This window comes from Manis javanica, chromosome 14 (assembly GCF_040802235.1).
Source record: "Manis javanica isolate MJ-LG chromosome 14, MJ_LKY, whole genome shotgun sequence".
NCBI classification, from domain to species: Eukaryota; Metazoa; Chordata; class Mammalia; order Pholidota; family Manidae; genus Manis; species Manis javanica.
This window is the reverse complement of record NC_133169.1, coordinates 68,228,778-68,251,642: the sequence shown is the minus strand read 5'-3', so window position 1 is coordinate 68,251,642 and position 22,865 is coordinate 68,228,778. Positions and strand designations below refer to the sequence as shown.

Here is a 22,865-nt window from a genome sequence, read left to right as displayed (position 1 = left end):
CCTCCCTACCATGGTTTTACTACCTCTGGTGACAGCTATCCAACCCTAGGAACACTTCCATCTATAGCAGTCCCCCCAAAAATTACTGCAGAGACGGTTTGTGGTAGGTAAACTCTCTCAGCTTTTGCTTACCTGGAAATTGATTAATCCCTCCTTCAAATTTAAATGATAATCTTGATGGATAAAGTAATCTTGGTTCCAGGCCCTTCTGCTTCATGGCATTAAATACATCATGCCACTCCCTTCTGTCCTGTAAGGTTTCTGCTGAGATTTCTGATGTTACCCTGATGGGCTTTCCTTTGCATGTGATCTTATTTCTGCCTCTTGCTACTTTTAACAGTCTGTCCTTGTACTTGATCTTTCCCATTTTGTATACTATGTGTCTTGCTGTTGTCTTCCTTGTATCCCTTGTGTTGAGACATCTGTGTATCTCCATTGCCTGAGAGACTATGTCCTTCCCCAGATTGGGGAAGTTTTCAGCAACAACCTCCTCAAAGACACTTTCTATCCCTTTCTCTCTCTCTCCTTCTTCTGGTGTCACTATAATGCAAATATTGTTCTGCTTGAATTGGTCACACAGTTCTCTCAATATTCTTTAATTTTTAGAGACCCTTTTTTCTCTCTGTGCCTAAGCTTCTTTCTATTCTTCTTCTTTAGTTTCTATTGCATTTATTGTCAACTCCATCGTGTCCAATCTGCTTTTAAAACCCTCCATCGTGCTCTTCAATGATTGGATCTCCAACATAAATTCATTCCTGAGTTCTTGGTTGTCTTTTCGTACCTCCATTAGAATCTTGATGATTTTTATTTTGGACTCCCTTTCAGGGAGAGTCATGAGTTCTATATCATTTAAATCTTTTTCGGGAGTTTTATTAATAATTTTACTCTGGACAAGGTTCCTTTGGCATTTCACGTTTGTATATGGCGCCCTCTAGTGTCCTGAAGCTCTATTCTGGAGCTGCTCAGCCCCTGAAGCAATGTCGGGGTTCACAGTCATGTGATACTGGTGCCTGGGAGAGGAAAGAGCAGTTCCCCTCATCCTCGCTGCTGTGCCTGTCTCCACTGCCTGAGCCAGTAGGCCAGTCACACAGGTATGTTTTTGTTCCAGAGCAGCTAGATATGGATCCCTGCTTTCCACATGCAGCCGGAATCCCAGTCTCCTCAGGAACTCTGCCTGTATTAACTTTCCAAACAGGTAGTCATGAGAGTCTCATGAAATCACCATGAAATGTAGGTTTGTGCTCCCAGAGCAGATCTCCAGGGCTGGGTATTCAGCAGTCCCAAGCCTTCCACTCCCTCCCTGCTCCGTTTCTCTTCCTACCACCAGTGAGCTGGAATGGAGGAGGGATTGGTTCCGGTGGAGCCACAGCCTTGGTACATTACACCGTTCCATGAGGTCTGCTCTTTTCTCCAGGTGTGTGCAGTCTGACACTGTCCTCTTTCCTGTTGCTCTCTCAGGATCAGTTGTGCCAATTAAGTTTTCTAATTGTATCCAGTTTTAGGATGAAGCCTCTGTCTCTCCTTTCAGGCTGCCATCTTTAATGCCATCTTCAAAGCTCTATAGCAGCATTCTTTACAGTAACCAGGCAATAGGAAAAAATCCTAGAACCATAAACAGATGAAAGTGTCAAAATAACTTGTTCAGTCATAAAATTGAAGAATCCTGACATTTGCAACAACATGGATAGATCTTGAAGGCATATGCTGAGTGAAGAAAATCAGACAAATAAAAAATAATGTTTTATCTCCCTTAATTGTGGGAACTAACAAAAGGAAAACCCTCATAGAGACAAAGATCAGATTTATGACGTTTGTGATTTATCAGAGGTAAGGGATGGATAGAGAGGGAATTGGTAGTAGGTCATTAAAAGGCACAAATTTCCAGTTACAAAATAAGTACGTACAATATGTAAACATAATATAATGTACAACATAATGGCTATAGTTAACACTACTGTATAATACACACATACATATTAAGAGAGCAGATTCTAAGAGTTCTCATGACTCTTAGAAATTTTTCTTTGCTTTTCCTTTTTTGTTATATCTGCATGAGATAATGGATGCTAGCTTAAATCATTTTAGTAGAAATTTCACAATATATATCTCAAACCATTATGCTGTATACCTTAAGCATATACAGTGATCTCTGTCAATTATATCCCAAGGACTCTGGAAAATAGATAAGTATCTATTAAAGGAATGTCTTGTTTTTGTGATCCCATTAAACAAATATTCACCAAATCTCCACTTGGCTTTGTGCACTATGAATAAAATGGAGCAGCTGAGGTAAACAAAACTCTCTTCAAGAAAATGATTGAAAAGGGGATAGAAAGAAATTATATTCTCTCAATTTCAAGATGAATTAAGAATCTGGGAATCTAATGTAGAGCATGGACCATAGTTAATTATAGTTTTGTATAACTGAAAGTTGCTAAGAAAACAAATCTTAAATATTTTCACCAAAAAATTTACAATAAATATGTTAGTTGATGGTTATCCTAATTAAAATTATTGTAATTATTTCATGACATACACATGCATTGAATTACCATATTGCACAATCTAAACTTACCCAATGGTGCATGTCAAATATATATTTAAAAAGTTTGTGGGGGTGGAGCCAAGATGGCTGTGTGGATAGAGCAGTAGAAATCTCCTCCCAAAACCACATTTATCTATGAATATACAACAAAGACAACTCTTCCTAAAAGAGACCAGAGGACACAAGATAACATCCAGACCACATCCAAACCTGTAAGAATCCAGCTCCTCATGAAGGGGATAAGATACAAGCCCCAGCCTAACAGGACCCAAGGTCCCCTCCCTCCAGCTCCCACCTGGTAGAGAGGAGTCAGCAGGGAGGGAGAAGGAGCCCAGGACTGTTGAACACCCAGCCAAAGCCATCCAGATCAGAGCACAGACAGAGTACATGCGTGGGGTCCAGGATACAAGGAAAACAGGGAGGTAGGACTGGAAAGCGGGTGCCTGAGGCCAATGCCAGAGAACAAAGAAACGGGTTCATCTTTTTAAAAAAAATATTTATTTAATTTTTTTAAAATTAATTAATTAATTATTAATTACTTATTTATTTTTCTTCTGTTGTTGCTGTTATTGTTTTGGATTGGAGAGTGCTTTCTGGAAGTCTTAAAGGGGCAGGGCAGGACACTCAGTCCAGTAGCAGGGAATCTGGGGATTTCTGGGCACTCTTACCCCCTGGGCAGTAGGGAGCACAGAGGCCACTTACGGAGATAAATAGCCTCCCAGCAGCACTCCGTCCAAGGGGCTCCACCATTTTGGAGCAGCTGCCTGAGCCAGGCCACGCCCACAGCAACAGCAGAGATAAACCCCATAGAAGCCCTGTCTGTGCACAGCTGCCCAGCACAAGCCACTAGAGGTCGCTATTCTCCCAGGAGAGAAAGTCCACAAACCAACAAGAAGGAAAGCTCTTCCAGCTGTCACTTGTACCAGCTCTACAAAATATCTCTATCACCATGAAAAGGCAAAACTACAGGCAGACAAAGACCACAGAGACAACACCTGAGAAGGAGACAGACCTAACCAGTCTACCTTAAAAAGATTTCAAAATAAAAATCATGGACTTGATGACAGAGATGAGGAGAAAAATGCAAGAGCAATGGGATGAGATGCAGAGAAAAATGCAAGAGCAATGGGATGAAGTCCAGAGGGAGATCACAGATGTCAGGAAGGAGATCACAGAAGTGAAACAAACCCTGGAAGGATATATAAGCAGAATGGATAAGATGCAAGAGGCCATTGAAGGAATAGAAACCAGAGAACAGGAAAGTATAGAAGCTGACATAGAGAGAGATAAAATGATATCCAGGAACAAAACAATACTAAGAGAACTATGTGACCAATCCAAAAAGAACAATATCCGTATTATAGGGGTACCAGAAGAAGAAGAGAGAAGAAAAGGGATAGAAAGTCTCCTTGAAGAAATAATTTCTGAAAACTTCCCTGAACTGGGGGAGGAAATAATCGAACAGACCACAGAAATTCAGAGAATCTCCAACAGAAAGGATCCAAGGAAGACAACACCAAGACACATAATAATTAAAATGGCAAGGATCAAGGATGAGGAAAGAGTTTTAAAGGCAGCTAGAGAGAAAAAGGTCACCTATAAAGGAAAACCCATCAGTCTAACATCAGACTTCTCGACAGAAACCCTACAGGCCAGAAGAGAATGGCATGATATAATTAATGCAATGAAACAGAAGGGCCTTGAACCACGGATACTGTATTCAGCACGACTATCATTTAAATATGATGGCGGGATGAAACAATTCCCAGACAAGGAAAAGCTGAAGGAATTTGCTTCCCACAAACAACCTCTACAGGGCATCTTACAGGGACTGCTCTAGATGGGAGCACACCTAAAAAGAGCACAGAACAAAACACACAACATATGAAGAATGGAGGAGGAGGAATAAGAAGGGAGAGAAGAAAAGAATCTCCAGACAGTGTATATAAAGCTCAATAAGTGAGCTATGTTAGGCAGTAAGATACTAAGGAGGCAAACCTTGAACCATTGGTAACCATGAATCTAAAACCTACAATGGCAATAAGTACATATCTCTCAATAGTTACCCTAAATGTAAATGGACTTAATGCACCAATCAAAAGACACAGAGTAATAGAATGGATAAAACAGCAAGACCCATCTATATGCTGCTTACAAGAAACTCACCTCAAACCCAAAGACATGCACAGACTAAAAGTCAAGGGATGGAAAAACATATTTTAGGCAAACAACAGTGAGAAGAAAGCAGGGGTTGCAGTACTAATATCAGAAAAAATACAATTCAAAACAAAGGGAAAAAAAGGGATAAAGAAGGACACTACATAATGATAAAGGGCTCAGTCCAACAAGAGGATATAACCATTCTATATATATATGCACCCAACACAGGAGCACCAGCATTTGTGAAACAAATACTAACAGAACTAAAGTGGGAAATAGACAGCAAGGCATTCATTTTAGGAGACTTCAACACACCACTCACCCCAAAGGATAGATCCACCGGGCAGAAAATAAGTAAGGACACACAGGCACTGAACAACACACTAGAACAGATGGACGTAATAGACATCTATACAACTCTACATCCAAAAGCAACAGGATACACATTCTTCCCAAGTGCACATGGAACATTCTCCAGAAAAGACCACATACTAGCTCACAAAAAGAGCGTCAGTAAATTCCAAAATATTGAAATTCTACCAACTAATTTTTCAGACCACAAAGGTATAAAACTAGAAATAAATTCTACAAAGGAAACAAAAAGGCTCACAAATGCATGGAGGCTTAACAACATGCTACTAAATAATAAATGGATCAACGAACAAATCAAAATAGAGATCAAGCAATATATAGAAATGAATGACAACAACAACGCAAAGCCCAAACTTCTGTGGGACGCAGCGAAAGCAGTTATAAGACGAAAGTATATAGAGGTCCAGGCACACTTGAAGAAGGAAGAACAATCCCAAATGAATAGACTAACATCACAATTATCAAAACTCGAAAAAGAAGAACAAATGAGGCCTAAAGTCAGCAGAAGGAGGGATATAATAAAGATCAGAGAAGAAATGAACAAAATTGAGAAGAATAAAACAATAGCAAAAATCAATGAAACCAAGGGCTGGTTCTTTGAGAAAATAAACAAAATAGAGAAGATTCTAGCCAAACATATTAAAAGAAAAAGAGAATCACAACAAATTAACAGAATCAGAAATGAGAATGGAAAAATCATGACAGACTCCACAGAAATACAAAGAATTATTAAAGACTACTATGAAAACCTATATGCCAACAAGCTGGAAAACCTAGAAGAAATGGACAACTTCGTAGAAAAATACAACCTCCCAAGACTGACCAAGGAAGAAACACAAAAGTTAAACAAACCAATTATGAGCAAAGAATTTGAATCGGTAATCAAAAAACTACCCAAGAACAAAACCCTGGGGCTGGACGGATTTACCTCCGAATTTTGTCAGACACACAGAGAAGACATAATACCCATTCTCCTTAAAGAGTTCCAAAAAATAGAAGAGGAGGGAATACTCCCAAACTCATTCTATGAAGCCAACATAACCCTAATACCAAAACCAGGCAAAGACCACACCAAAAAAGAAAATTACAGGCAAATATCCCTGGTGAATGTAGATGCAAAAATACTCAATAAAATATTAGCAAACAGAATTCAACAGTATATCAAAGGATCATACACCATGACCAAGTGGGATTCATCCCAGGGATGCAAGGATGGTACAACATTGGAAAATCCATCAACGTCATCCACATCAACAAAGAGAAAGACAAAAACCACATGATCATCTCCATAGATGCTGAAAAAGCATTTGACAAAATTCAGCATCCATTCATGATAAAAACTCTCAGCAAAATGGGAATAGAGAGCAAGTACCTCAACATCATAAAGGCCATATATGATAAACCCACAGCCAACATTATACTGAACAGCAAGAAGCTGAAAGCATTTCCTCTGAGATCGGGAACTAGACAGGGATGCCCACCGTCCCTACTGTTATTTAGCATAGTACTGGAGGTCATAGCCATGGCAATCATTTGAAACAAAGAAATACATGGAAACCAGATTGGTAAAGAAGAAGTTAAACTGTCCCTTTCAGCAGATATGATATTGTACATAAAAAACCCTAAAGACACCACTCCAAACCTACTAGAACTGATACTGGAATACAGCAAAGTTGCAGGATACAAAATTAACACAGAGAAATCTGCAGCTTTCCTTTACACTAACACTGAACCAATGGAAAGAGAAATCACAGAAAACAAATCCGTTCACAAAGGCATCAAAAAGAATTAAATACCTTGGAATAAACCTAACCAAAGAAGTTAAAGACCTATACACTGAAAACTACAAGTCACTCTTAAGAGAAATCAAAGGGGACACTAACAAATGGAAACTCATCCCATGCTTGTGGCTAGGAAGAATTAATATTGTCAAAATGGCCATCCTGCCCAAGGCAATATACAGATTTGATGCAATCCCTCTCAAATTACCAGCAACATTCTTCAATGAACTGGAGCAAATAATTCAAAAATTCATATGGAAACACCAAAGACTCCGAATAGCCAAAGAAATCCTGAGAAAGAAGAAAAAAGTAGGGGGGATCTCACTCCCCAACTTCAAGCTCTAGTACAAAGCCATAGTAATCAAGACAATTTGGTACTGGCACAAGAACAGTCACAGACCAGTGGAACAGATTAGAGATTCCAGACATTAACCCAAACATATATGGTCCATTAATATTTGATAATGGAGCCATGGACATACAATGGTGAAATGACAGTCTCTTCAACAGATGGTGCTGGCAAAACTGGACAGCCTCATGTAAGTGAATGAAACTGGACCATTGTCTAACCCCATACACAAAAGTAAATTCAAAATGGATCAAAGACCTGAATGTAAGTCATGAAACTATAAAACTCTTAGAAAAAAACCTAGGCACAAACCTTTTAGACATAAATATGAGTGACCTCTTCCTGAACATATCTCCCTAGGCAAAGAAAACAACAGCAAAAATGTACAAGTGGAACTATATTAAGCTGAAAAGCTTCTGTACAGCAAAAGACACCATCAATAGTACAAAAAAGGAACCCTACAGTATGGGAGAATATATTTGAAAATGACAGATCCTATAAAGGCTTGACATCCAAAATATGTAAAGAGCTCACATGCCTCAACAAACAAAAAACAAATAATCCAATTTAAAAATGGGCAGAGGAAATGAACAGACAGTTCTCCAAAAAAGAAATACAGATGGCCAACAGACACATGAAAAGATGCTCCACATCGCTAATTATTAGAGAAATGCAAATTAAAACTACAATGAGATATAATCTCACACCAGTAAGGATGGCAGCCATCCAAAAGACAAACAACAACAAATGTTGATGAGGCTGTGGAGAAAGGGGAACCCTCCTACACTGCTGGTGCGAATGTAAATTAGTTCAACCATTGTGGAAAGTAGTATGGAGGTACATCAAAATGCTCAAAACAGACCTACCATTTGACCCAGTAATTCCACTCCTAGGAATTTAGCCTAAGAATGCAGCAATCAAGTTGGAGAAAGACAGATGCACCCCTCTTTATCGCAGCACTATTTACAATAGCCAAGAATTGGAAGCAACCTAAATGTCCATCGGTAGATGAATGGATAAAGAAGATGTGGTACATATACACAATGGAATACTACTCAGCCATAAGAGGAAAAATCCTACCATTTGCAGCAACATGGATGGAGCTGGAGGGTATTATGCTCAGTGAAATAAGCCAAGCGGAGAAAGAGAAATATCATATGTTTTCACTCATCTGTGGAGTATAAGAACAAAGGAAAAACTGAAGGAACAAAACAGCAGCGGAATTACAGAAACCAAAAATGGACTAACAGGTACCAAAGGGAAAGGGACTGGGGAGGATGGGTGGGTAGGTAGGGATAAGGTGGGGAAGGAGAAAGGGGATATTAAGATTAGCATGCATAGTGGGGGGAGGGAGAAAGGGGAGGGCTGTACAACACAGAGAAGACAAGTAGTGATTCTACAACATTTTGCTATGCTGATGGACTGTGACTGTAAAGGGGTTAATAGGGGGGACTTGGTATAGGGGATAGCCTAGTAAACATAATATTCTTCATATAATTGTAGATTAAAGATTAACAAAAAATAAAGAAAGAATGAAAAGGCGGATTACTCCTTGATTGGATAAACTGATGGTAAATCAATGATTAACTCATGCTTTAAATATCCTTACTTTTGATCATTTAAAGGGTGTCAGATGATCGGCTATGGAGATACACTTTTCTGATAATATTCCTTTCTCTTAGAAAACAAAAAAGCAGTTCCCGTGTGGTGACCTCCAATGAGTTCTACACAATGGTATAAAGGGTATATCAAAGTGCGGGCAAAGGGTCTGTGTTTATACAGAAGATCAAAGCCTAATTTGGCTACCCATAAAATGAACTAAGATATTATATGAAAAAGATCTTCCAACATCAGCAGTCTCTGGAAGACTCATACCAGAAGATGATCATCAAAAAACCTCCATAAAGATCCAGGCGATGCTGCAGTTGTAGCTGCATCCATCTATCGTTTCCTGGACTTGCCATTGGAATTAAGAAGGAGATATCTAAGCTGGCCTGTGCATACAGTAAAACCACCAATTTGAGTGGATCTATACTGTTGGAACTCAACCACGAATTAGGAGAAGTGCAAGTTATAGCACTCCAAAATCTTATGACTACAGAGTATCTACGGTTAAAAGAATATATAGGATGTGAACAGTTCCCAGAAATGGGTAGTTTTAATTTGTCTGATTTCTGTCAGACTGTTCAAGTACAGTTGGACAATATCCATAATATCTTAGACAAATTTTTACAAATGCCGAGGGTGCCTAACTGGTTTTCTTGGCTTCACTGGAGATGGCTGGTAACTATAGATCTGCTTTGATTTTGTAACTGTATTCCTATTATGTTAATGTGTGTGCACAATTTAGTTAGTAGTTTAAAACCTATACATGCTTAAGTTACTCTACAAGAAGATATGTCAAAGAAATAATCAATCTTTCCATGTTTTCTTTCATCTGCTACCTCTATAGCTTTTCTTCTTCCTTCCTAATTACAACCCTTAAATAGAATTCGTGCCTCATATAGAATTTAAGAAGTATCATAATTCAGCCAAGTGGTAAAGATACCTCAAGACAAATGCTGGGCATAGAAGCCACAGGCCATAAATCTGCAAAGAAGTAAAAAACAAACCTTTTCAAACAATATGGCTTCTCTCACACTTACCAACTTTACATCTCTCTGTTTGGCTCCGGAAGATGACTGGTTAGCCAGAGACGGGTAAGATTCCTCAAGGGAGGAACAACCTAAGACATGCACAGTCCCAGGGGGGCCATCAAGTGAGAAATTGGGGATCAACAGTGGTGAAGCTTTTAACCTCACCTCCCCTGTTTTGAGAGAAATCTTCTGCATCCGTGGATGTTTTAATGCCCTTGTGTAGATTGGATTAACCCATAGTCTGCAGGCACACACCTGATCATCTACAATTGCTCTCTTACAACACTAAACTATGTTTTCTACCTTTATCTTGCATCTACCTACCACTTCAGCATTTTATTAAAAATTAAAATAATAATAATAATTAAGGGAGAAATGTGGGATCCACATATAAATCAAGTATAAAAATCAAACGAATATTCATATTTGACTTGATTGTTTATAGTTCATAATGCGTGATCAAAACCGAAAGTTTCTGTGATGACTGCACTTGTACTGTTCACCATGTAAGAACTTATTCATTATGTACGAATTTGTTCACCATCTAAGAACTTGTTAGTTATGCTTCAGAAGATTGGAGAGTGATGAGAATTAGGCTTGATGTAGATTAATGATTGTGCATTGAGCATTGACTCCCCTATACAAAATTTTATTGTTGTTAATAACCATTTGATCAATAAATATGAGAGATGCCCTCTCAAAAAAAAAAATACAAGAAAAGAAAAAAAAAAGAAAAGAAAGAAAATGAAGAAAGGACCTGAGTATAATTTTTCCAAAGTGGATGTGCAAAAGGCCAACAGGTATTGAAAAGGTGCCTCAACATCACTAATGGACAGACAACTAGCAGTCAAAACCATAAACCAGGTATCATCTCACATATCTCAGCATGGCTGTTGTCAGAGAGAAAACAAATATCAACAAGATATGGGAAAAGGTATCCCTCAGACTCTGTTGATGTAAGTGTGAATTGGAGCAGTCTATGTATGGAATACAGTGCAGTGGTGACTCAGAAACTTAAAACATAAAACCCATTTGATCCAGTGATGCCACTACTGGGATGTACCTGAAAGAATGGAAATCAGTATATCAAAGAGGATTTGCACACCCATATTCACTGCCACATTATTCACAAAAGTCGAGCTGTAGAAACAACCTAAAAGACCTTTGATGGATAAGTGCACAAATAAATTCATACACACAAAGTCCATGGTATATCATTCAACAGTATAAAAGAAGGAAGTCTTGCCATTGGTGAGCAAACTTACGTGTGGAATCTAAAAAACAAGCAAACGATTTGATATTACAGAGAATACAATGGCAGCTGCGTCGGCCTTCAGTGTGGGGAAAAAGGGGTGATGAATGTCAAAAGGTAAAACTTTTTAGTTAGAAGGAAAAGTTTAGAGGATCTTATGTAGAGCTTCGTGACTATAGTTAATAATATGTTTTTTCTATATTTAACAGTTGCTTAAAATAAATCTTATAAATTATCACTAACGCTCATCACTGTGAACTATGTGAACTATGTGAGTTGATGATGCATTAACTATCCTCATCTTGGTAATGATTCAACAATATATATACTTACATATAAATATATATATGTATATAAAATTTTCACATTGCATATTTTTTATTTATTATTAGGATACACAATATATTTGTTTCAGATGTACAACATAATGACTGAATAAATATACACACAAATGCAATTATATTTGTCAATCATCCCACAATAAAAATGTTTTAAAAAGCAAAACCAGTCACATCATAAAACCAAGAACAAAAAGAGAGTTAGAGGATTGATACCGCCCAATGTCAGGACTTAGTTGGAAGCTACATTAACCATGATAGTGGGGTAATGACAAAAAAGCATAAAATAGGTCAATGCAATAGAATAGGAAGCTCAGAAATAGACCTTTGTAAATATAATCAACTCATATTTGACAAAAGAACAGATTGTCTATTCAACTAATAATGTTGCTGGAAAAACTTGGCATGAAAAAATCGTTCAGATATAGACTGTACACACTTTTCAGAATCTAATTCTAAATGGATCTTAGACCTGAATGCAAAGCATTGTAGTATAAAACCCTGCTAGATAGCCTAAGAGAAAGCCTAGATAACCTTAGTTGTATGATGCCGTTTTAGATACATCAAAGGAAGGATTCATGAAAGCAAATGTTGGTAACCTGGACTACAGTAAAATTAAAAACTCCTGTTGTGAGAAAGAAAATATCAAAAGAAAGAGAAGACAAGCAACAGGCTGGGAGAAATAATTCATGGAAGACATATAGGATAAAAGAGCCTTATTCAAAATATGCAAAGAACAAATAAAATTCAACAATAAGGAAACAAATAGTCCCTCTGAAAATTGGGCACTTCACTGACGAAGACAGACAGTTGTCAAAGAAACATTTGAAAAGATTCTCCATATCATATGTTATCAAGAAAATAAAAATAAAAACAATGAGATACCACTGCACACAATTTGAACTGCCAGTTCCAGACATTAATAGAAATGCTGCTGAGAATGTGCAGCACAAGAGAGTCGTACATGTTAGTTACAGGAATTCAAAATGGTACCGCCACTTGGAAGCCAGTTTTGGTGGGTTTTTTACAAACCATAATATACTTTTATCATGTGGTCCAGCAAACATGTTCCTCGGTATTTACCCAAAGGAGGTGAAAACATATGTACACAAGTGAAAATTCAAAAGAATATCTATAGTAACTTTATTCTTAGTTGCTAAAACTTGGAACAAGCCAAGGTAGCATTCATCAGGTGAAAAGGTAAATGAATGTGGTGCATGCAGACAATGGGATATTATTCATAAATAAAAGGAAATGAGCCGTCTAGCTATAAAAGGACATAGAAAAATTTAAATGCCCATTATTAAGTAAAAGAAGCTAATTTCAAAATGTTCATTATTGCATGATTCCAACTATATCACATTCTACAACAGCCAAAATTATGGAGAATGGAAGAATTCAGTGGCTGCCAGAAGCTGATGGAAGTAAGGGAGAAAAACAGACAAAGCACAGAAGATTTTGGGGGGTAGTGAAATGCTCTGTGTGATATTATACTCATGAGTAATATCATTTTGCATTTATACAACTCATAGAATACAAAACACTAAGATAGAAACCCTAATGTAAACTATGGATGTTGAGTAATTATGAGATGTCAACGTTACATTCTTGGTTTAAAAGAAGTATGACTCTAGTTAGTTATATTGCTCTTGTGGGAGGCTATGTATTTGTGGGTATAAGGGTTATGTGGAAAATCTCTGTACATCACAATCAATTTTGTTACAAACCTAAAAATCTTCTAAAAAGCCTATTCAAAGGATTTTAAGTAAAAATATTACAAAATAATGGGCATATAATTATTGATGATAATTGTTATTGAATTAAAAGATGGAATACTTAATGATTTTGGGTGAATAGTCCCTTCAGCAACTTTCCCAGAGATATTTTTATGGCATTATTTCTTAGACTATATATCATGGGATTAAAGGTCGGGGGCACCATAGTGTAGAACATAGAAATGACAAGGTCAAAAATGGAAGGGGCCTGTGAAATCGGCCTTAGATAAGCAGAGAAACCAGTGGAGAGAAATAACACAATCACAATTAGATGTGGAAGGGAAGTGGAGAAGGCTTTTGACTGACCTTCTATTGATGGCATTTTATTGACAGTGGAGAGGATGTAGGCATAGAAAACAGTGATGAAAATAAAACAGCAGATATCCAATACCACACTAATGAGGATAGGTACAATCTCTCTTATTATGTTTTCTGAGCAAGAAATAGCCAATAACTGTGGGATATCACAAAAAAAATGATGGACCACATTAGAACCACAGTAGGATAAGGAGAAGGTACCGGCCGTGTACATTATGGCGATCAGACCCCCACCCAGCCAGGACACGGCTGTCAACTGAACACACATATTCACATTCATGATGACCTCATAGTGCAGAGGGTGGCTTATGGCAGCATAGCGGTCAAAGCAAATCACGGTGAGGAGATTCAGCTCTGCAGTCGCTAAAAACATAAGCAGAAACACCTGGGCTACACAGCCAGGAAAAGAGATGGAGTTACTGTGAGTCAAGGAGTTGGCAATGGATTTGGGGATTGTCAATGTAACTAGGCAGAGATCTAAGAAGGACAAATTCTTCAGGAAGAAGTACATGGGGGTGCAGAGACGCTTGTCCAAAGTTATGATCATGATAATGAGGACATTTTCAATTAGTGCAAAGAAGTATATCAAGGTGAAGAGCACTGAGTGCAACATGTACATATTTTCATTGGTAGAAAATCCAATGAGGATAAATTCTGTCACAGCTGTGAGATTTGTTGTGCTTGGAGACATAAATCTGTATTTAAAAAAAGGAGAAATGAAACGTCATTTTCAAGTCCTTCCATATTCAACTTACAAGATAGTTATATATTCATATAGTCATCACACAATCTACTTAAAAATGTTACTCCTTTCCTGTGGGATGATCACCAACAGTACCTGAATAACACTGCTTTACTGAACCACGTTATACTCAGTGCACATGGACGTGCCATTTTTATTACCCAAATATGTTCTATGAAAGATGCTGAAGGACTGAAAATTTGAACCGATCTTAACGTAAATGTCCTGATGAAAATCACCTCCCCATATCTATAAATGAATTCTGAGAAACAAACCAATAACTGCTAAATTGTGTCCTAATCTTAATGTCCTTACATCCTACCCATGACTAACAACGTTTGTTTCAGCACATCTTCCAAGATATTGAACAGTAAATAGTTTTTTAAAAAACTGAATTACAGACTTTCCTCAATCCTATAAGCTATTTAACCTACATTCTCTTTACAAAATACTCAATCTGGAGATGTTCTTACATTTAACATTTTAATATAGAGATAGACCTAACTGCGTTTTTCTCATTCATAATACTCAAATTATTTATCATAAAAGTAGGTGGTTTTATGCATATATGCATTGTGGTTCTATGTGACACATATCCTGACTACCTTAGGTATCAAATCCTACAGTGTATGACCTGAGATTGTTGGCCTTATATTCATCAGTTTATCACTTCCTCCTATTATTTCACATTTTATCTGACTTTTCCCCCATATTTAGTAAGTTAAAAAGTTTCTCCATAATGTTTTTTCTTTTTCATCATGTCTAAACTTCCAGTCCCACAATACGTGAACTTGCAAGTATGATATTTTCCACGTTCACCTATTCCCCATCTATTTTACTGTCTCCTTCTATCCCTAACATAAGATGAATGCAAATACGTGGTGGGGGAGAAGGGACCATTTATAGCAGGAGCTAAATTCAGTCTTGGTTGGCCGAGTGTAATTTTCCTCTTTTCGCAGTAACACATTGATACCTTCTGTTTGTACAGATTTTGTTCATCAACCTTCATGCAAATGTGGTTAAATATTAAGCCTTTACTATACAATATTCTATCACACACACTCTCCTTAGTCTAATTCTATAAAATATTATGTTCTACTTTTCTCCATGGTGCTGGACAGTGTGTGAACATCTTCAGTAAATAATGGTTGTTAGGTTTGGGAAAGTAATAATATAAAGCAATTTTAATATATTAGTGGAAATAATTACACATATTTTAATGAAAACAAAATAAAGTTTAGAATGTATTCCAAAGATGTAAAAATTTGGGGGTGACTTAAAATACCTGTTCATAATGATAAAATTAGATTTGATATACATGTGCTGATGTCCCTGTTAAAATATTGTGAGTTCTTCATTTTGCAAGATCAGTAGTAGCCTCTCAGTGACAGACTAAGAAAAACCCAGGTGTTCATCATGATAAATAGATGTCCATATCTGTCCATCACTTCTACTGTGATATATTAAATGATTAAGAAATAATGCTTCATAGAATCCTTGAAGATACAATATGACTCATATATGTCATTAATATTTTAGGGGTTGAAAAATATAACACGCCTTTTTTGAAGACTCAACATTGTTTTAATTTTAGTTTCATCTTGAGGGTCTTCATTATTTACTGTCTACTTCTCATTAATTATTTCATTTAAGATTTTATACACTTTCACTTTAGTATTCTTAATGCTAAATTCAGCACTAACAGATAGTAATGTAATACTCTAATAAAACCACTAAAAATCATAATTAGTGGAGCACCTTAAATTTAATAAAAATATTCTCTCCCACTGCAACTCACCTCAAAAAAGCTGATATTGTTAATTGAACAATTTGTGTACCACAGAATAAATTGATCCCTATAGATATTTTTTTAGTGTTCATTCATGTAAAATGAGTATTTTAACTACTGTTACTTTGTTTCAAATACAAAATGAAATTTTAAATCTAGAATACTTTATATTTAAAATGATTTTTCCAAAAAAATATTTAACAGTATACCTCCAAATCCTGGTAAATAAAACTTCCAGTTGTCTATTTAAGCTTTTTTTCTAGTGAAATTTACTGACCTCACAAGAACAGAAGGATACACATCTCAACTGAGATCATTAGATTTATTGGTTCCTCTGAAGAGTTGTATGATAATCAACTCTGGCTTCATTAATAACTCCATCAAGAACAAAAACAGGAGACCTGAAGAGCTTGACCATTTTACCTCTCCTGCTGAACTCTTGTGTATTTAACCATAATCCATGAGTTGTAATTTATCAAGCTGTTTTATTCCAAAGGGAATATAGTGTTGTTTTCTCCATTAACCTGCTCAGTCAGTATCAGCCAGTACTAAATCTCACTGAATTATTAGTGCGATCAGTGTGCTATACTTTAACTTTGTTAGTGGTTTACATATCTGTGACAGGACTCCAGTTAATCTAGCATCCAACGTTTCAGTCATTTATTGAGTGCCTACTATGGGTCAGACTCAGTAGACTGCAATACGTCATTAAAAGCAATGCAGAGAGTCAAAGTCCAAAGGTGAGCGTGAATGCACTGTCTCTCGCCAGGAGATGGAGGCCCTGGAGAGAGACTGGAGGAAGAGAATACAGTGCAGTCCCAAAGGGAGGGCCACTAACACCAGGTCAGTTAAGAGGACAAGCGGAGGTGTGACAGGTGAGCTTGGTGATCTCCGGGGGAGCAGGGAAACAAGAGACTAGAACATGAGTGAACAAAAAGATTTCATGATCAGAAATACTGCACTTCATGTGAAGCTGTTAATTTTTACTGTGAGAGGAAAGACACAGGTGCTTTTGAGTAGGAGAGAAGCATGTCATGTTATACTTAACCTTGATCCCTCTCTGGTAAGTGTAGACTGTAGAGAAAGTAGACTGGGAGGAAGACTGGATGCAAATACATGGAAAAGAAATATGTCCACAGATTATAAGAATTCCTATTGTTAATACTCTATACTACACCAAACCATCTACAGATTCAGTTTAATCCCTATCAAAATTAGAATGCCATTTTTCACAGAAATAGAAACTATCATAAATTAGTATGAAATAAAAAAAATACTCTGACTAGCAAAAGCAGCCTTGAAAAGAGGGACGAAGTTGGAAGCTCTCACTCTCTCATTGCAAGCATTCTTATCATAGTAATCAAAATAGTAAGTACTGGCATAAAAATAGATGCATAGATCAATGGAACATATGGGCTACCGATAAATCAGTACACTTATATATATTCAAGTAATATTCATCGAGGGAGCCAAGAAGATGAAATGAAAAATGATATCCTCTTCTATTAACAGTGTGGGGAAAGTGGATAATTACATGAATAAAAATACAATGGTCCCCTATTTTACAACACTCACAAAAACTAACTCAAGGTGGATTAAGGATATACAAGTAAGATCTGATACCATAACACTCCTAGAAACCAGACCCAATAGCCGCCTTGACATTGGTCGTGGCAGGGTTTTTTGGATATGACACCGAAAGCATAAGCATCAAGGCAAAAATAAACAACGAGGACTACCCTGAACAACAGTGCTTTTGCAGAGCAGAGAAACAGTAAAACAAAAAGCAATACATGGAAAGGGAAAAAATATTTGCAGACCGTCTACTTGACAAGGAATACCTAAAATACATATATACAATGTAATAGCAAAAACAAAGCAAAAAAAAAAAAACAAAAAATAGTTTAAAAATAGATATATGCCACAAAATGCAAATAAAATGAGGTATCACTTTATGATCTGTTAGAGGGCTATTACCGATAAAATAAGACACTAAGTGTTGGCAAGGATGTGTGGAGAAAAGGGAACCCTTGGTGGGAATGTAAATTGGCACATCCCGTGTGTAAGACACTGTGGACTTCACTCAAAAAATAAAACTACCATACAATTCACCAGTCCCACTTCTGCCTATATACTTGAAAGAAATGCAAATATTTCATTAATTTCAGTACTACACCCATAACCAAGAAAGATGTGGCAACATCTAGATGCGGAAATTCTAAGTGTCCTTCAATGAATGAAGGAAAAGTGTGACTTCATATACATTATATATATATATATATATATATATATATATATATATATATATATATATATGTATATATATATTTGTATATATATATGTAATGAAATATTATGCAGTTCTATATAAGGAAATTTTGGCTTTCTCAATAATTTGGATAGACCTTGGAGGCATTATACTGAGTGAAATAAGTGAGACATACAAAGAATAACACTCTATGGTTTTATTTATATAACGAGTCTAAAGAAGCTGAGCTTATAGAAATATAGCATCAAATGTTGATTGCTGGGTTTTGGATGAGGGAGAAATTTGGAGTAGTTGGTCAAATGGAGCAAATGCCCAGCTGTAAGACAAATAAAAGCCGTTTCTCTAATGTACAATATCATGACTATAATTAACAATACTCTGCATATACTTGGGTATTATTAAGAAAGTAAGTCATATTATCACTATACACACACAAATAATAATTATGTGAGGAGTTGAAGGTGCTAACTAACCTTACATTAAGGACAAATTTTCAATACATTTGTGTCTATAACATTATACACCTTAAGTCTACTTACGTTTTGTTTCAATAATACCTAAATAAATCTAGGGAAAAATAATGCAAGAAGAAAAGGAGACACACTATGACAATTTCACCGCTATTGATACTAATTTTGATCACTCGCTTGAGATGGTGTCTGCCAACTTCTCCAGGAGTAATGATCAGCACTAGGTGAGAAGATACCTTGATACTAGACCTCTTGTTAAACTGAAAGTTATCATTCCATTTTTTAATCCCTTAAGTTATTTATATGCTATACACTCTCCTGAAATTCTGTGCAATGTTCTTAGTGGGTTTTTTTTTTAGTGAATAACACATTTTTTTATTAAGTTATCATTGATATACACTCTCATGAAGGTTTCACATGAAAAACATTGTGGTTACTACATTCACCCATATTATAAAGTCCCCCCCATACCCCATTGCAGTCACTGCCCGTCAGTGTAGTAAGATGCCACAGAGTCATTACTTGTCTTCTCTGTGCTACACTGTCTTCCCTGTGACCTCCCCACACACCATGTGTACTAATCATAATACCCCTCAATCCCCTTCTCTCTCCATCTCCACCCACCCTCCCTCTCCCTTCCCCTCCCTTTGGTAACTACTATTCCCTACTTGGAGTCTGTGAGTCTGCTGCTCTTTTGTTCCTTCAGTTTCACTTTGTTGTTATACTCCACAAATGAGGGAAATCATTTGGTACTTGTCTTTCTTCACCTGGCTTATTTCACTGAGCATAATACCCTCTAAGTCCTTCTACGTTGTTGCAAATGGTAGTATATGTTTTCTTCTCATGGCTGAATAGTATCCCATTGTGTATATGTACCACAACTTCCTTATCCATTCATCGATTGATGTACACTTAGGTTGCTTCCATATCTTGGCTATTGTAAATAGTGCTGCTATAAACATAAGGGTGCATGTGTCTTTTTAAATCTGAGATCTTTCTTTCTTTGGGTAAATTCCTAGAAGTGGAGTTACTCGGTCATATGGTATTTCTATCTTTAGTTTTCAAAGAACCTCTATACTGATTGCACCAATTCATATTCACACCAACATTGTAGAAATGTTCCATTTTCTTCATATCCTCATCTTCAGTTTTAAATGTTTGTAGCAGCGAAAAGTGTTAATATAATGTCAGATTCTATATATTTTTTGAAACTGAAGCCAAGACAATTTGCTAATATGGAATGTGCAGTTAAGAAGGGATCCAAAAGAAACAAGTGTCCTTTGCTCTTCAGAAGACAGGGATCTATGAACATTATGCTTCGCCACACCTCTGGGGAGTCATACAGAAAGGGGACCCGTGAGATCTGACTGTTATTGGAAGACTACTCTCTCTCTCCTGCCTGTACTCACAACTTCTCCTGATTAATCTTCCTTTAGATGTATGTCACAACACGGAGCCTTATAATCCCTGAATGTATAAACACATGGCTCTGCAAACTCATTTTTCTGCCCCATATCTACTCTTTCAGAAGTGCTAAAAATCTTCCATGCCATCTGGAAATTATTAATCAGCGAAATCCTTTAGAGTTTAAAAATTTATCCTGCATGTCCATTCAAACACCATCATCTCCTTAAAGCACAGATTACATCCCACCCCGAAATCCTCTCAAATGGTGCTGATATGTCTCTGGAAGAAGCACTTACTGCCTAACTAAGGTCAGCAGATATGTTCAGGTAGTCACCATCTCAGGACATACCTGGGGAAAAGCAGTCCATGCCCAGCCATGACAGCCCACTATGAGCAATGTTGGGGTGAAGGGACACCACGGTAGAAAATACTGGCTCTGAGCCCTAATGGGATGTTGGTTCACGACGTTAGTTCTCCAGATGAAATTCAAACTGACCACCACTCAATGGAGGGCAAGGAAAAACTACAGAAAGAGTCAGGCCACTCCATGTAGGTAGGCTGCAGGTTTGATAAGCAAAGGAACTTACATACATTGTTATTCTTGGGTGGCTGCAAGATGAATACATGTCTGTGCCTGCCCACCAGTTTCTTAAAAGTGTACACAGAGGTCTTAATGGCTTCAGGAATTTATAGGATCCAGGTGGTCTCAATAACACTAATCTGTCATGGCTGTATTCTTGAATCAGCTCCTACAGTGGGAAGGTGGCACAATCTAAGGAGACAGGTGAGAGAGAAGCCTTCCACTTCCCAGTTTCAGCTTTTTCATCAATAGCAGTTATACCCTCTCCATGACCTCCTCTAATACGAGGTAGGGAAACGCTTTGTTGACTCACCCTCTACCCAATCCTGCTTCTTTCTAATTCTTTCCACTGGTGGTGTTGATTTCTGGAGTATATCCATCTCAATTTAATATCTGTGTCCAGGCAACCCATCCTGCAACACAGGAGGGGACTGCTTTCTCTTTAACTCCCTTCTATCACTCAGTCTAAGGAGGAACATGCCTGCCTTATGGTCCATCACCAGTTCTAGATCCTTCTCCCTCCTTCTTCCAGGGGGGATGAGTTGCTGGAATTTTTTTTAATTTTTTAAAATTTTGTTATCATTAATCAACAATTACATGGAGAACATTATGTTTACTAGGCTCTCCCCTACCCCAAGTCCCACCCCACAAACCCCATTACAGTCACTGTCCATCAGTATGGTAAGATGTTGTAGAATCACTACTTGTCTTCTCTGTGTTGCAAAGCCCTCCCCTTTACCCCACCCCCCACATTATACATGCTAATCATAATGACCCCTTTCTTCTTCCTCACACTTATCCCTCCCTACTCTCCCATTCTCCCCAGTCTCTTTCCCTTTGGTAACTGTTAGTCCAATTTTGGGTTCTGTGATTCTGCTGCTGTTTTGTTCCTTCAGCTTTTCTTTTGTTCTTATACTCCACATATGAGTGAAATCATTTGGTACTTGTCTATCTCTGCCTGGCTTATTTCACTGAGCATAATACCCTGTAGCTCCATCCATGTTGTTGCGAGTGATAGGATCTGTTTTTTTCTTATGGCTGAGTAATATTCCATTGGGCATATGTACCACATCTTCTCTATCCATTCATCTACTGATGTACACTTAGGTTGCTTCCATTTCTTGGCTACTGTAAATAGTGCTGCAATAAACATAGGGGTGCATCTGTCTTTCTCAAACTGGAGTGCTGCATCCTTAGGGTAAATTCCTAGAAGTGGAATTCCTGGGTCAAATGGTAAGTCTATTTTGAGCATTTTGAGGAACTTCCATATTGCTTTCCACAATGGTTGAACTAATTTACATTCCCACCAGCAGTGTAGGAGGGTTCCCCTTTCTCCACGACTTCGCCAACATTTATCATCGTTTGTCTTTTGGATACTAACGTGGTTGCTACCTGTCAACATAGAAAGATGTTACAGACCCATTAACTATATTCTTCATGATGTATTGCTATCCCTTTGATCAACTTGGATTATGATTGAGAATTTTTTGTCCTCTTTTATCCCCCTCACTCTCCCAATCCATCCATGCCAATTGTTCCCCCATGGTAACCACTAGTCACTTCTCCGTGTTCCTGAGTCTGCTGTTGTTTATTCTGTTTTGCTTTGCTTAACAAAATAAGTTAAGACATATGGTATTTATTTGACTCTATTCACACATATTTTGTAAATTTATTTACTTATTAACTACTATTGAACCATGAACCATTTGAGGATTTGTGCTTTCTCAAGTTTTATGAAACATGTTTCAAATATCAACTCTAAAAATAGACTTTTGCCATTTTAATTAACCTCAGTGGACTGGCCAAAATATCTGCAGAAAACAAAGTATTGAAGAGCCTTTTGTATTTCAGAAAGGTGAAATTGCTAGTCTCCTGGGGATTCCCAGGGGTACAAATAAAACATTGCCTTTCAGGAAGAGATCACCTAGTATAACAGAAGAGCCCAAAGCATGTTATCTCATGTGGCTTAGAATAAAAGTCCTTTCACCTTCAAGGAAGGACTCTCTGGTGTGCCTAATGAAGGAAATTGAAGAGTATGATATTGGCCTTTACCGATGCAAGTCTTTGTGAGAAATGCTGAAA

General features: G+C 37.3%; 1 protein-coding gene across 1 annotated transcript in view; it reads right to left on the bottom strand.

Annotated features, from left to right (window-relative positions):
* Window positions 1-13,269: 13,269 nt before the first annotated feature.
* The window catches only part of LOC140846059 (olfactory receptor 14A16-like), a 121,897-nt gene continuing 112,301 nt past the window's right edge, over window positions 13,270-22,865 (bottom strand). The window contains exon 3 of the mRNA XM_073221470.1: window positions 13,270-14,221. Coding sequence (XP_073077571.1) covers window positions 13,270-14,221 — 952 coding nt within the window. The remainder of the gene's footprint in view (window positions 14,222-22,865) is intronic.